The 16,539-nt window shown below is 37.5% G+C and overlaps 1 protein-coding gene across 1 annotated transcript in view; it reads left to right on the forward strand.

Moving 5' to 3' along the window:
* btv (beethoven) overlaps positions 1 to 16,539 on the forward strand; it is a gene marked incomplete at its 3' end in the record, with an annotated part of 240,143 nt that overhangs the window by 149,528 nt on the left and 74,076 nt on the right. Inside the window, 2 exon segments of the mRNA XM_067051518.1 lie at positions 10,565 to 10,772; positions 14,379 to 14,479. Coding sequence (XP_066907619.1) covers positions 10,565 to 10,772; positions 14,379 to 14,479 — 309 coding nt within the window.

A 16,539-nucleotide genomic window follows, 5' to 3' on the forward strand; every position in this document is an offset into this window, starting at 1 on the left:
TTTTATTTAATAGTGGCCGGTAGTATTGGTAAGTTCACTTTTGAACCCCCACTGCCACCACATTTTGGTTCTCCGGGCCGGATTTTTGGATCCGTTATCCGTGGATCAATTATTATTTATTTTAAGTGATATTATTAAGCAATGTTTAGTTATAAGTCAATAAATCGTTACGAAAGAAGCTATTAATCGTTATTATTAATTGAAAACACTTAATGATTCAAAATAATATTTTTAATTATTAATTTAAAATTAATAATTTTTTTTTGACATTTTATTATTAATTAAATTGGTCCTCTGGGTAATACCAAATAGCAGCATAATTATAATAATTGTAATTAATTTTATATATATTGATATACATACATATTTATAAATACTTGTTTTCTCTTCCTTTACATCTTGTAAACAGTGCTCACGGCTTTTATTTTTGGTCGGTTTTATTTTATTGTTTTAATATTTGGGTTATCGTGTTTTCTTTTGGCTCATTTATTATTATCCTTGACCCTCTCTTCTCCAGTTGGTTATTTTTGTTTTTAATATTAGATATCATGAAGTCTTGGGAAGCTGGTGTCAAGCAACAATTTGAAACGCTAAAAGAAAAATTAAAGTCATCCAGAACAAAAATAAAAGCCATACTAGAACAGGGGAGAGCAATATCAACTGACTCGTCGCAACTGTTTCTGTTTAAAGGCATGAAAAAAAAAATTAGATACCCACTACGACACTTTTAATACGACATGGGACAATATTCTTGCCCTGGTGTGTGACAAAGGGGCATCAACAATATTTCCTACCAGCGCCGATAAAACGCTCATGGCCGCTGTGAAACGGTATTACTACGAGAGCTGCACCATTTATGAGCACCATATGAACCCCACTCCTTCAGATGTTCAGAACCTTACCATACCTCCTGCCTCCTTTTCTGCGGCAGTAAATGACAGTCGTTTGGTACGAGCACGACTACCACAAATTAACCTTCCCCAGTTCGGTGGAAATTCTCAGGAGGGGCCACTATTTAGGGACACCTATAAGTCTCTTATCCATGAAGAGGCAACACTATCTAATATGGAGAAGTATCTCTTTTTAGTCTCTTGTCTGAATGGTCCAGCACGTGCACTAATTTCGAATGTAGGTTTAACAGAGGACAACTATAACCAAGCCTGGAAACTACTGACGGACCATTATAACAACAAAAGAAAACTTGCTAATTCGTATTTGAAACGAGTACTAGATTTCAAGGTAATGTCTGGAAAGCCTTCCTCTGCATCACTCAAGGCACTGTTGACAAAGGTTATTGAGGCTATCGAATCTTTGAAACATTTAGGTATACCTGATCTAGGAGACTTCCTACTATCATATATGGTTCTCCGTTGCCTAGATCCAACAACAAAAATTCTTTTTGAAAAAAGGTATGCTGAGGTGGAATTCCCTAGTTATGCGGATTTAGTTAATTTTATCAAGAGTGAATGGAAGTCACTGGATATCCATGGCGACAAATCAGAGCAATTACAGGAACACAGGAAGAATAATAATCAGTCACGTGATTCTTCTTCTAATCCTTACTACGGTCAACCAAGGAGCTCCTTTCTCAGCTGATAGTCAGAGATCAACTCCACATCAAACTAAGCGGAAACCTATGGTGAAGCGGGAGTCGTCCATTCCTTTATGCCCTGTGTGCAACTATCAACACCCTCTCTATGATTGTAGGAAATTTAAAGAAGCATCTCCTTCTGAAAGGATAAATTTCCTCAGGCAGTGGTCGGGATGTAAGAATTGCCTGTCATCGAAGCATCACTCTAGCCAATGCACATCACTGCGAAGATGTTCGGTGTGTAATGAAGAGCATCACACCTGGTTGCATCAATCTTTACCACAGGTTGCGGGAGCAAGCAAACCGTCAACTCAGGAAGGCCTTACCTTGGGAGCTTTAGGTGAGAGAGAAGTCCTTCTGGGAACAGCTGTTGTTTATTTTTGCTATGCAGAGGGAATCTTCAAACCAGTAAGAGTGGTGGTGGATAGCGGAAGCCAGTTTTCATTCATGGCTTCTGAATGAGCGAAAAGATTAGAACTCCCCGTTGATCCTTTCAAACAGAGCATTGCGGGCATTGGACAGATGAGGGTGACTTGCACCATAGGAAAAGTTGACTGCTCCCTTCGATCACGGATTCCATCTTACAGCTCAATAAGATTGGATGTCAAGGCTATCGTGATTCCCTGCAATTACCAGCAATCACAGGTCAGCCCAAAAACGTGGGTCCTGATGTACCCAGATTACTGCCAACTATTTTTAGATACGTGATATCAGGTCCTTTAGGTTCGGAACTCAACATAAATGGGGGATCATCGTTTTTCCTTCATACCAATGAAGATATGAAGAGCACAATGGAGAGGTTTTGGGAGTTGGAGGAAGTACGATCAGTCGACATGGCTTCGGAAGAGGACAAGAAATGTGAACAACATTTTCAGGAAACGCATTATCGCCTCGATTCAGAACGCTTTGTTGTGTCTTTTACTGTGACGTCTCTCAAAAACCCGAAAGGCCAGGCTTTCAAGCGTCTAGTCAATTTAGAAAAGAAATCCCCAACTGAAGCATGAATATCATCATTTCATGTGGGAATATAAGGAGTTAGGGCACATGAGAATCATTCCATCAAACACGGTTGCTTCATACACGTTACCTCATCATGCTGTAGTGAAAAATCACGAAAATTCCATGAAGCTCAGGACGGTGTTTGATGCTTCGTGCAAAACACGGAATGGATCGCTCAATGATCATTTATTTACAGGCCCGAAGTTACAACTGGATATTTGTGACATCCTCACACAGTTTCGAACTTACCAAGTTGTTTTCGTTGCTGTCATAGTAAAGATGTATCGACAGATTCTGGTGCACCCGCCAGATCAAAAATATCAGCATATACTCTGGCGCTTCGACCTGAAGGATACGGTCCAGCAGTTTGAACTGTGGACTGTCACATATGGCACAAGTTCGGCACCATTTCAAGCACAAAGGGGTATTATCCATCTGGTACGAGACTTGTACCCATGGGCATTTAAAGTCTTGCAAGAAGACATATACGTGGACGATATTGCTACAGGCGCAGCGTCTGTAGATGAGGCTAAACAATTAGCATCAGAACTCATGGAATCGTTAAGTAAGGGGTGTTTCGAGTTAGGTAAGTGGGCAAGCAACAGTCCAGAATTACTAAAGTTTCTGCAAAGTTCGGAAGGTTTGCATGAGGCAGTCTGCCTTTCTGAGGATGATGATCCAAAGATCAAGCTCCTGGGTATGCACTGGATTCCGGACGAGGACCTCTTCTCCTACAAAATCATCACTCCTTCGTGGCATCCTTCAAAACGAGCTATTTTGTCAGCAATAGCTTGGATTTATGAGCCATTGGTGTTCCTGTCTCCAGTAGTGTTTTATGCCAAGACTATCCTACAGGATTTATGGATCTCCAAGTGCGGATGGGATGACGTGGGTCCACCTGAAATATGTCTGAGATGGCATCAGTTTATATCTCAGCTAGACTCCATTTCACAAATAAAGATTCCTCGCCGCGTAGTGGATAAAGAATGTAAGTCTTCAATTCTTGTCGACACATCTGAGCGGGGTTACACTGCCGTACTATATCTGGTCGAGAATACTCAGTCAGCCTACAAAGTTCATCTAATTAGGGCTAGAACCAAGTTGGCTCCCATTAACTAGATGACCATCCCTCGGCTAGAGTTGTCAGGTGCTCTCTTATTGAGTCGTCTCTATCAATCTTATGGCAGTCTGCGTAATAAGTTATCTATCTGTTGTACCAGATTTTTTACCGACTCCACGATCATGTTAGGTTGGATCTCTACTCCCTCACAGCAGTTGAACGTATTTGTGTCTCATAGTCGTACAAATTTTAGAGATCACCAACATGAATGATTGGTATCATGTAAAGTCTGAGGAAAACCCGGCGGATTTAGTTCACATGGCCTATTAGCATCTGAATTAGGAAAACATCTGCTTTGGTGGGCGGGGCCTCGTTGGTTGATGTCGCCATTAAAGAGATGGCCCAGATTAGAATTGAAGACAGGAGATTTACCTGAATTAAAAAGGGTAAACTTAGGTGTGGTAAAAACTTCCATTAAAACGAGTGTTGGAATGGATGGAGCGGTTTTCTTCGTATACCAGACTACTGAGGAGCGTCTGCTATATCTTACGTTTCATTAAAAGGTGTAGAAAATGTTCATTAGTACCAACGGGAACAATAAGTTTGTCGGAATTGAAGGATGCAAATAAATTATGTATAAAACTGGTAGAAAACAACAACAAAATAGAGTGCAGCCAACTAAAGTATCTTCAGCCGTTCCTAGATGCCGATGGAGTGCTGAGGGTGGGCAGACGTTTGCGATATGCGAACCTAGATTATGATTCTAAGCATCGAATTATCATTCCAGGAAAAAGCCATTTTGCCAAGCTTCTGGTGGACCACTATCATCGACTACACCTCCACTTGGGACCATCAGCGTTACAGGCAGTATTGCATGCTCAGTATTGGATTGGAGCTGCAAGGTCTCTGATACGCAAGCGGGTTTTTAAGTGCCTTCGCTGCTACAAGGCCAACAAGTTACCCCACCCTCCATTGATGGGTAACATGCTAAGTTTCAGACTTCAAGAAGGGATGGTGTTTCAGCACGTCGGAGTCGATTTTGGCGGTCCGTTCTTAATCAGGGAATCACGACGTTGTAAGTCAGCACTTAGCAAAGCATACTTAAGCCTATTCATCTGCATGTCTACCAAAGCAGTACATCTTGAGGTAGTATCTACTTTGGAAACCGAGTCTTTTCCTGCCCCTCTCGATCGTTTTATCGCCTGAAGAGGAAAGCCAATATGAATATACTCTGAAGTAAGGGTAAGATAGGCCTCTTCCTCATCAGCTTTTGATCTCCCAATAATGTCAATATCTGCATATCCCAAGATTTGTACCATATGATTAAAAATGGTTCCACTGGTCTGAACCTTTGATTCGCTAATAACTTTTTCCAGTCCAATATTGAATAGAAGACAGGCTAGGGAATCTCCCCGTCAAACACCATTTTGAGAGGTGAATCCCTCAGACAGATCTCCCTGAATCTGCACCATACATTCAGTATTGCTCATTATAAGTTTTACAAGACGGATGAGCTTAGCAAGTACATTAAAGTCTTTCATTGCCTGATACACAGCCTCACGTTGAATACTGTCATAGGCAGATCTAAAGTCAACGAATAGATGATGCATCCGTATTTGGTGTTTTCTTGGTATCCTCTCTCTATATGCGGTAGTAATCTTTGGTACAGTATATTTGAGAATAACTTGAAGGCACATGGCAGTAGAGATATGCCTCGATAATGATGACATTCAAAAAGATCTCCTTTATTGTGAATAGGACATAAGACTGTCTTACTCCATGTTTTCGGAATGATTTCTTCTGTTCAAATCGTAGCAAAAAGATTTTGTAATGTTTGGAAAAGCTGATCTCCCCCTTTCTTAAATAGCTCAGCAGAAAGTTTGTCAAAGCCTATTGCTTCACACAGTGGTGCTTAGTTCCTTTTCATCTGGAGGCTCAAGGTCATCTTCAGGAATTCAACTAAGATTAACTTCTTCCCATGAGCTTCTTGTACCCGATTTCCATTGAGCAAGTGATTAAAGTACTTGTTACATATTCGTAGCATTTGGGTTTTATCATTTCATAGAGATTCATCTGCGTCCTTTCAGGCTGAGATTTGAGGTTTGAATGGTTTTTGACCACTGTTCCCTTTTTCATAGCACTTTTGGCATTCATTAATACTCCTCAATCTCTCTATTTCTTCTAGCTCTCTACTTTCCCAGTTTCTTTTTTTGTGTCGATAGATACACTTTTCTTCTCTTTGGCGCTGGTGAAAAATATCAGCTGATGCTCGGGTACATTTTTTCGTGTCTGATTAAACTAGAATATAACAAAACATTAATAATCTCCAAAAAAGTTTTAAATAAAATTATTTATAACCAATGGACATGGGTATCTATAACTAGTTACACCACTTCCACTTCATCCATTTACAGACTTATTGATATAAATTACATAATAAATTGGAGAATAATAAACCATCTGTACTAAAAAAATATATGTAATATGTAACTATATAGTGCGCAGAAACATTTCTTCACAACAAAATATTGTCGCGTGTTACCTTGGCCAAGAAACAAACAACAAAAACAATTCTTTTTTATTGCAAAATAACCAAAATATTCATAATACTTTAACTATCCTAGAGTTTTTTGTTTTGGCACAGAAACACCGTGTGCGCAATTACAAACACCCCAGTGCTGCAATCAGCATCACAGCACTGCAGTAAGCTCATTAGAGCTTAAGTTTGGTAGAACTTGGTAGAAGTTTAAGGTGTTGATCAGTTCGCACTGCTTGGGATCCACCATGCAATCCATCCCGAACAGTGCAAACCTCACCCCTGCAAACTGGTTACACCAACAAATAATGTGATAGGCTGTCTCATGCTTATCATTGCACAATCAATACATGGGTGACTCTGTTAGCTTGATGTTAAACGTATGTTTATTAATCTACAGTGACCTGTATAGATCCCTGTAATTAACCTAAGAGATGTCCTGTCCAGCCGAAGCAGTTCATCACTTCATCCTCTATGGGGTTCATCAAGGAGCAGCTTAGCCTGTCCTAGTCTTTTATTGAGTCAATGACATTTGGCTTTTAATCCATAGGCCGCCTTTATAGTGCTTATGGCATAGCTTAAGCTAATGCCACACACAGGCTCCGGTGTGAAAGGAATGGTTTCAGAGCCATTCCTAGCAAGCCTGTCAGCATGTTCATTACCGGTATTACCGCAGTGACCCGGGACCAATTCAATGCTGACTCTATTTGTGCGTGAGAGTCTGTTGAGTACTGCATTGCAGTCTTCAACAACTCTGGAACGAGTGGCGGGGCTACTGAGTGCCCCTATTGCAGCCTGGCTGTCTGAGTACATGGTGATTCTTCTACCAGAGAGCCCTTCCCTTATAAGAGTACTAGTGCAATTATTTATTGTGAGTATTTCGGATCGAAATACTGAAGTGTACCTCTCTAAGGGAATAGATATATTTTCCAATGGCTTATTGCCCCGCCAGATGCCGGCTCCTGAGCCCTGGGCTGTTAGGGAGCTGTCCGTATAGCAATTAATGTCATTGTTCGGTTTATGTATCTTTGTTTTAACGATTTTGACACTTAGTTTAGTGCCTTAATATTTGCGGATTTGTAAGTCTGAGTGCATAGAGAGCACCCTATCCTCATCTATCCGCTGAATTATCTTCCCATGTCCTGCCATAGTCAGGGCATTGGATCTAGTATCTTGTTTAACAGGCCTGTACATAGTTTTCAGAGCTTTTGCTTCGATTTCCAGGTGGAGTGGAGTCAGACTGAGCATAACTTCTATTGCAGCTGTAGGAGAGGTGCTCATAGCTCCTCTGGTGATCATAAGGCACGCGAGCCTCTGTAGTCTGTCAAGTATATTCCTATACTTTCCTACTTTGTCTCTGTGCCACCACACTAGAGCTGCATATGACACCACTGGTCTTATGGCAGTAATGCACAGCCAGTAAACCATTCTTGGTTTGAGCCCCCAGATCTTGCCTATCGTGTATCTGCAGGCCCATAGACATTTGAGGGCTTTCTTGTTTTCTCTAGCACATGCTTGTGCCATCGTAGCTTGTAATTCAGAATGACCTCCAGGTGTTTCACTTCTTTGACTTGGTTTATCTGGATATTATTCAGTATAGGATCTTATTGTCACCTTTCTCTTTTTAGTGAAGACCCAAACACCAACCTTGAGTGGGCTGATGGTTAGACCATTGTCCTTACACCAGCCCGCCAGAATGTTTGCTCCAGTCTGTGCTAGGTCTGGAAGTACCTGAGGATACTTTCCTACGATCAGAATAGCAATGTCATCTGCATAGTAGCCTATATAATTATAGCCCTGCGTATAGTAGACTGCCGTGTTTAGGGTTGTTAAAAGAGAATCAACCATCGAGCACCACAGTAAAGGAGAGAGTACCCCACCCTGCGGGCATCCCTCTTTGGGCCTAATCCATACCCCTGGATTTCTTTGCAACAGGTGCAGATGTCCCAGGGAAGTTCCTGAACCTCTTCTCTGCGGCCTGTCCCCGACCAGGAGTCCACCCTCCAGGCTCAGCCGCCTTATCTGCCAGTTTTGTGGAAAACTCAGTTGTTCCAGCCACTGAGCCCTGAAGCAGCTCCTTCGCAATGGCCAGGCCACTGTTCGGTACCTACCATCGAGGTGCAGCAGGTCTAACTGCCTGCTCCGTTGGGTACCCTGCAGCCCCCGCCACTGCACCTTGGAATTATCCCATCACACTAGAGTGAAGTATATGTGTCGGAGCTTTCTCCACATGAGCAGCATGCCCAGCTGCCGGCCCTGGGGAAGCCTTGCAGCTACGGCAGCTGACCCACTGGGTGGCCCCTCCACATGTAAGCTCCGCCTTTCCTCAAGCACATGACCCCCAGGAACAGCAACTTCCACTGCTCGCTCCTGTTGAAACCTCACAGTTTCAGTCACAGCCCTTGAGACTGCGCCATCACACCAGACGAAGCTGCTTCGTTGGGTCTTCCCCTTCCTTCTCATTTGCCTCCTCTGGATCTTGGAGCGAGACGGGGCAGGCTGCAGTGCAAGTTGCAATAGCTGGGCCCTTTCCCGTGTTACCACTGATAGTAGGCAGGCTAGTAATAAAAGTCAAGATGGTATCATGACTAACCTTGGTGGGATCCACAGTGGGTTAGGTAACTGTGTCAGTCTGAGCTGATGTCGCTGCAGCCTCAACTGATTTCTCCACCAGGACATGTAGTCCTCCTATCTCGTCTGTTAGTATGGTGTATATTGTACGGATAGAAGAGTCATCTAGGATGTCCAGAGCGATGGAGTTGTCTGAGACACATGAAACCCTAACAGATTCTGAGGAAGATGAATTTTCCTCAGTGAGAAAAAATAAGAGTTTTTAGAATCAGTGGACATTTTGTTCTGATGAGAATGGGGGTGCTTAAACTACCCCCTCTCCCTGTAGTGGCCATTAAATACAATAGGGTGTGCCTGGTGCCCCAAGGTGATCGATAGAAGACAGTATATTTTTAGACACCCTCTGCCATTCAGCCACAGCTTGAGCCTCCACTGACACCTACCTTGAGTGTTTATTACTAGGCTCAGTACTCCTTAAGTACTGGGCCCCCCCCTCTGTCGTCCTCCTCGCCTCTGTTGTCCCATCGGACTCCCCGAAGGGCACCACATGGAGGTGAAAGTAGGCGTTGGTGTGGATAGGGACTTGGAATTTACAAGCAGTGAGTAGGGGACTGTTGCTCGATCTTTCCTTAAAGAGTGACGGAGATTCTCGCACCCATCTCCCTCTCCAGTCCTTCTATTATCCCCACCCATTAGCCCCCCCTTACCTAGAGTTACTCTTTTTTTTCCACACTTGCCAAAAACATCTGTTTTAATTCATCAATAATTTAAATTATAATCTATCGACCAGATAACATGGTTACACTGCCCACTTCTTAAAAACTGTTCATCCTGAACTGAACCTTATTCAGATCCTAGATTTTGGAATCTTTCTTATAAATATGTTTCCTATTATGCCAAGAGGAATCTTGTTTTGATTTGTCTTAGTCTCTAGTACTGCTATGCTTATACTACTTTTTGATTTTACAATTTTTTCTTCATCATTATTATGGTGCTCTCCATGTCTTGAACTGATTGAGTCATTTTTATTAGCTCCATTACCTTTTTCTTTTCTTTTTCTCATCTTCTTGTCTTCTATCTTTATCCCTTCTACTACATTCTTTACGTCTGTTAACATACTACCTCTCTTCTTCACGTCTTCTTCTTCTATTAACCTAATTCCCTTTTTGTCTTTATCATATTTATCATTTTTTCCTCTTCATCTCCAGCTGTAATCTTTCCTGCGACGAGAGTTATCGCCTTTCCTTCTTTCTTTCCATCTGTAATTGTCAGCATCTCTATCAACCATCCTTCTCACATTCATCGATAATTTCAATTATAATCGTTCGACCAGATAACATTGTAACAATATTTAAAATGAAAATTTTAAAGAATTAATTCAATTTTATATATGCTTAATGTTCTAATACATCATTACCACATAGTCTCTCACTTTCAGTTTTCTAGTAAATATTTATATTTTTTCTTTCATAACCTATGTTAAATAAATGCTGTTGAAATTTATTTTCAATCATAAAGGATAATTTAAGCATTGAGATTCTATTTTTTTTAATTTTTTTCTAAAACAAACCCATTTCTACATTCAGTTTTATTTGTATGAAGATGCTAATGATTTGCCTTTTTTTTTTTTTTGTTAAACACAAGAACATTGTATTTTTATTAGTACTGGTTTCATCCTGAGAAGGCGATGAGTAAGCTTCTTGCATTATTATATTTATATAAGTATACTTTTAGGTATAAGATGCATACTTAAAAAATGAGGAGTATTTTAGTAATACTATAAATTAAAACAAAATATGTTCAACAGACGTAACATGCTGGATACATTGTGATGGTGATGTTGATCCTGAGTGGATAGAGTCATTGAATTCAGTGCTAGATGACAACCATCTTCTTACATTACCATCAGGATGGAGGATTCTTTTTGGTGACAATGTTCATTTTATTTTTGAAACTCATGAACTTACTTATGCATCTCCTGCTACAATTTCTAGGATGGGTATTATATTTTTAAAGTAAGTTACCATTAAACAGTTTTTTACTTTTAAATTTCAATACGTACTCCTTTTTATTATTCTGTTGGGAGCAGTAGATCAATATGATAAAGGTATCAAATTGATCTACTGTTTTCTATGCTTCTAAGGAGAAGTTAAACTTCCTTATATAATTGAAACATAAAGAGTGCAGCCTCCTGCTCCTTTCTAGCTTACCTACCAACTTCTTCTGTTGAAGTCAAAACACACCAGTATCCAAAGAATGAAATTTTTTTGGTGTTAGGTAGTTTTATCATGATTATTTTGCTATACTACATATTTCCTGTTAGTTTATTGCAATACTTTAGCAATAAAAGTGGTTCATTCCTGATTTTCAAAATTGTGGGAATGCTGGTAGTTCATAGTTCATTCTCCTGGTAGCATTGTTTTTCTGTTCATAGCTTAATATTTAAAGAAATGGATCATGTTGTGCTGGGCAATTTGTTGCCAACTGTTATTCATCTAATGGGGGGGGGCAATTTCTTAAAAATGATGAGAATGGGATGCACAGTTGACAGATAATATCCATTTTGAACGTTGAGTTTGCACCAGACCTGGTCAAAATGCATTTGGAATAATATTTGAAAAACAAATTTTGATCGGTTTACACCATTTCAGTAGTTACAACAGTTACTGTTAACTATTTCCTTTTAAAATATGAAGAAGATGGCTAGGGTCGCGGTCCAAAAAGAACAAAATAGTTTTCGACTATTCATTGTCTGACGTTTCGCCCCACTAAAAAGTTACAAGGATAAAAAGGTACAAAAAACAACTAAGAACATTACAACATACAAAAAAGGTAAATTAAGGTAGAATAAATATTTTGTGAAAAATAAGTGAAAAGAAAATTATATATAAATAAAAGGAAGGAAGACATACAATAGTATTAATATAAAATAAACTTAAATAAACAATGATAAGAATAAAAAATTATCATGAAAGAATTAATACAAATAAAATTTATAATGAAGATATTAAATGAGCAAAGAACAAATCAGGACCACGTACCTGTTCAAGACGATAGGTTAAAGGTTTGCTTTAAGATAAAAAGTAGATCTTTTATACAGAAAAGTTGGCTACCTCTTCCTTATATAGTTTTACCTAGCATTGAATCCTCTGAATTAACTATTAGTTGTTTGAGGCAAAGGAGACTTTCTTAAATATTGAGTCCAAGTTACTCAGGCCTTTTATATGGATGGTAGGAAGTTACTTGCAGGAAGTGAGAAATTTATTAAATCTAGTTGGAGAATTCACCTAAGACATAAACGTGACCCTTGGTTTAGAAAAATGTCTAGTAATTAATATAAATAAAGGAAAACTGAAAGTTAGAGTTTATGACGACTATGATCCGAAAGGCATCCAAAATCTTCAGTCCTAAGTTATATTTCCCAAGGATACAAGATTTTAGAGAACTCATTAACCTTTATAAAAAGCTACTGGAATCAGGAGATATGGCTAAAAAATTATATTGTCAATAGCAGTTCACAAATATTGCCTATGATCATAACAATCGACAAAAATCTAACTGGGTTAAAACTAATAGCTGAGCCAAAAAAATGTTATAACCAGTGAAGAACTGATGAATGATTAAATTAATAAGCAACTAAATGGCACGATTTGCAATGACCTGATTTCAACAGGAGTTATTCAAGGCTTAGAAACAGAAAACTGCTACTGTAAACAGAGGGTTGTTTTCTTGCTGTACCACCAAGTGGTGGCAACTAGGTCATAGCACAAGTACATTTTCAACCTAAATGTTAATGATAAATGCTGACTTTTTGAAATTGTGATTGAATCCGTCCAGTATATAACAGGCTGCACGATATTTGGAGGAAGAGAGTACCTAAAAGGCATAATAACTTAGCAAAAGTAATTCATAAAATTTAAGCCAAATATTACAAATTGACTGAAGTACCAAAGCCACACTACTTTTTCACTCCACAAACTATCCTCTGTGATAAAGTAATCACTATTTATTTGGATCAGCCTATAATCGCAGACCATACAGTGACAAATAATAAACCAGTTATTCTGATACTATGGAAAAAAGAAAAAAATGACATAATTGAAATAGAAATTTCTAATAGCAATGTACATAAAGTGTTTTGAGGGAAGAAAAAATATATCAACAACTCTGTGAAAAAATGAAGTTGACTCTACCACATAAAAGAAGTGTTGCCTTGTATCATTTTTAGCAATTGTTTTGATCCAATAGGAAATGATTAGAAATTAAAAAGATTATATTCTGGAAGGTTTACAAAAAACAGTGCTACTTAAAAGCAATGTCAGAAATTTTTTAAATATTTCATAAATAGAGGCTAACTCATGACTTACTGGCTCTGGATAGATAAATATTTACTCATAGAATAGTATTCATAGTCTGAAAGTTATTTTTAGGTTTGAAAAAGAAAAAAGAAAATTTTTTTTCTTTCCTATTTGTTGTTCTAAGTCAATTCAAATATGACATTTACTGCTGCACAATTAGATGCTATTGAATGGATGAAAATTTGCACTGCAACATCACAGTACCTGCGCAATGCAAATTTAGTTATTGAGAAAATGAGAGAAACAGTGGATGTTGAGGAGTTCAAGGTAAGAAGGGAGTTTCTGGCTACAATTCTCAAGGTACAGCTGGCTAAAGAGACGGGAAGAAAGTAAGGCCTACCCAGTGGGCTATCTTTTGTCGAGTGCGCTCAAGAGATGATAGATGTCAGCACTAGGGAGGAGGAATCCCGAATGGATGTTGAAGAACTGGGATGAATGAAGACTACGTAGAATTAGCCTAGGACTACTCCGCCATCCTGGAGAAGAAGAGAGTACAAGGATAGCAGTAGGGATAAAATGAGGGGCAGATCAGGGCAAGCAAATGCCAGAACCAGCAGTCGGCTAAAGGACCACAAGTGTCCTGGATGCGGCAAAGTTGGGCACTCGGTGTTTCGAGTGTGGAAACGAGGGACACATAGGACACAATCATCGGAGGCCTCTGAGACGGAGGTAGAATGAAAGGGGCTGGGACGAGGATAGAAGAGCAGGAGGAATGTGTGGGGATGGACGGAGATGAAGGAAGGACCGGAGAGAAGATTTGACCTTGAGATGCGTACTGGCAGAGAGGCAACTGCACATTGGTGGAGGAAAGGAAGCAGTAATCTGCCTATCATACATCTTACGTATTCCTTCTCAACATCAATTGTAGCACAACTTTCTTTATGAATATTATTCTTTATCACTTATTATTGACTTCTATTTTTTCTTAAATGTATTGTAATTACAATCATAATAGGAAAATAAATAAAGTTGAAAGTATTTGAATCTACTCAACATGGCAGCGATTCTACCGACTTCAGAATAGTGCTGCCTTCTTGAAGCTCTGAACGATGTCTTTTGGACTCCATATTTTACTGATGAAAGGTGGTTAGCTTGCTTTTTGGTTTAACAAAGCAAATGAACAATATTGAAACGATTAAGTTTCTTCTCGCTGTCACTTAACTTATATTACATACATATTTACACACACACAGAAATATATATTTAATTTGTAATTGATTATTTATTTATTTTATTTGTCAATTATTCAAATTTTATGTTTAGTGAAGAAGATTTAACAATCCAGATGATAATTGATGCATGGTTGAATAGTCAAGTGGATGATACTCTAATAAAACAGTTTATATCCAGCTATTTTTCTGATGGTAATAATTAAATCTTTTGTTTTTGTTTAGTTATTTAGATTAAGTGACCATTAATTGTCACAAAAAAAAAAATTATAAAAAGATTTTATAAAAATAATTCTGAAATGTAAATGAAACAGATTGGATGACCTCAAGCATTTTCTTTCAGAAAATTGGTTGCTAGGTCTCTGAATGATTGTTGATCAATTTTAGCGCGTAGGTTTCTTTCTAATTCTAGTATTCCTGATAGTGCACTACCTATTGTTGTCAAACCAATGTTATTATTGTCATTATTTAGTTATTTAATAATAGTTAGTGGTAATGTTTGTTAAAGATCAATGACTTGATATTGTTTAATTTATTTTAATCAGTTCTTCAAGTTTTAATATTTTTATCATTAATTTTACTTATCCTTGTTTCTTTTTACTTTGAAGTCATAAATATTATTCCCATCTAACCTTTAAATATTTATTTTTTTTTTTTATTTAATAATAAAGTTTCATTATTATAAGTTTCTACATTTCCTAAATTTTATGTTTTACTTATTCTCATAATTTAGTTTTATTGATTAAAATATGACTATCATTCAATAGTTAATTAATAGGTTCCTAAATAAAAAAATCAATAGTTTTTTCAGCTATCTAGTTATAGAATTAGAACCCGTTTGTTTTATTAGTTTTAGATTTAATAAAATGAAATAAAAGAGATTCAGTGTATAATTATATTAACGGAACTATCCATTTTAAAGCTTGTGAGCCCAAAAAATCATTTTTGGACCATTTGTCTGCCTAAGTGTTTGTACCATTGAGTGTGGTATGTTCAAGGTTATATTGAATGTGTTGGCCAATTTTTTTCTTCTTTTTTGTTGTGTTCAGTTATGGACCCTGGTTCATGCGTACAAAATCAGTTGTCCTGTGCATCATATCAGCTGCACATTAGCAAAATAAGTTTTTTTTTTAGACTATAGCATCTAAAGGACTAATGATTTTGATGAAATTGTTTTAAGCCTTCTACTTAAAACCCCTTAACTTTTCTTGTAAAAAAAAAAAAAAAAAAAAAAAAAAGCATAGGAAAGAATGAAATTCCTCACAAAATAAACAATAAAAGAGTTGTTTAAATTGGACCATTATTAGCAAAGATATACTATATTAAAGTTTTTAACCCGTATTTTAAAAGTATTTTGCTCAATTTCCCTTGGAAACCCGTTCAATTTTGGTTTATTAATAATTTGCAGTGGCTCTGTGTACTAAAAATTCTATTTTGAAGGATAATTGAATTATCAAGCAAGATTAACTAAAAGTAAGTTTTGAGGATGCGCCAAATATTTTTATTTGTTTGAACACCTCTAATCAAACTTCTTAGATAAATAAATGACTTTCATTCTATCAAAAGACGAAAATTGTCTTAACATAAAAATATCAATATCCTTTGTCAGTACCCTATTACCTACTTACTTATTCTATACTTATTACTTATTAGTTTATTTTATAGTTAGGCATAAATCATGTACAGTTTATTTTATAGTTAGGCATAAATCATGTACAGTTTATTTTATAGTTAGGCATAAATCATGTACAATTTTGGAGTCTGATTCATGCCTGCAAAATCAGTTCTTCTATGCACATTATCAGCTGCACTTTACCAAAAGAAGAGTTGTTCTTGTCAGTGTTTTAAGGGTTGAGATGTAATATTTTACACTGATAGTCAGACAGCCATTGTAGCACTGAATAATCTCACTACTCATCCAGGGGCTGTAGATGACTGCATTCCCCCTCAATCTTTAGTTCCAATAATGTTAGAGTTGAATGGGTACCTGATCATTCTGGCATTCCTGAAAAGAATAAGTGTTGCGAGGGATTTTTATTGAATGAAATACTAATCTGTTCCCTAGTAAATAAAATTACTGAGTTCAAAATAAACGGAGTATCTGAAAATAAAAATGTCACAAAAAAAAAAAAAAATAATGAAGAAAAATGAAACGATAAAGAAAATATCCTTCCATTTGATATACACGATTTAATAATGTTAAAATAAAAATAAATTATCTTATTATTACAAAAATAAATGAGTTATAAAATAAT

This window comes from Halyomorpha halys, unplaced genomic scaffold (genome assembly GCF_000696795.3).
Source record: "Halyomorpha halys isolate HHAL.00 unplaced genomic scaffold, Hhal_1.1 Scaffold598.1, whole genome shotgun sequence".
In the NCBI taxonomy this organism is placed as follows: Eukaryota; Metazoa; Arthropoda; class Insecta; order Hemiptera; family Pentatomidae; genus Halyomorpha; species Halyomorpha halys.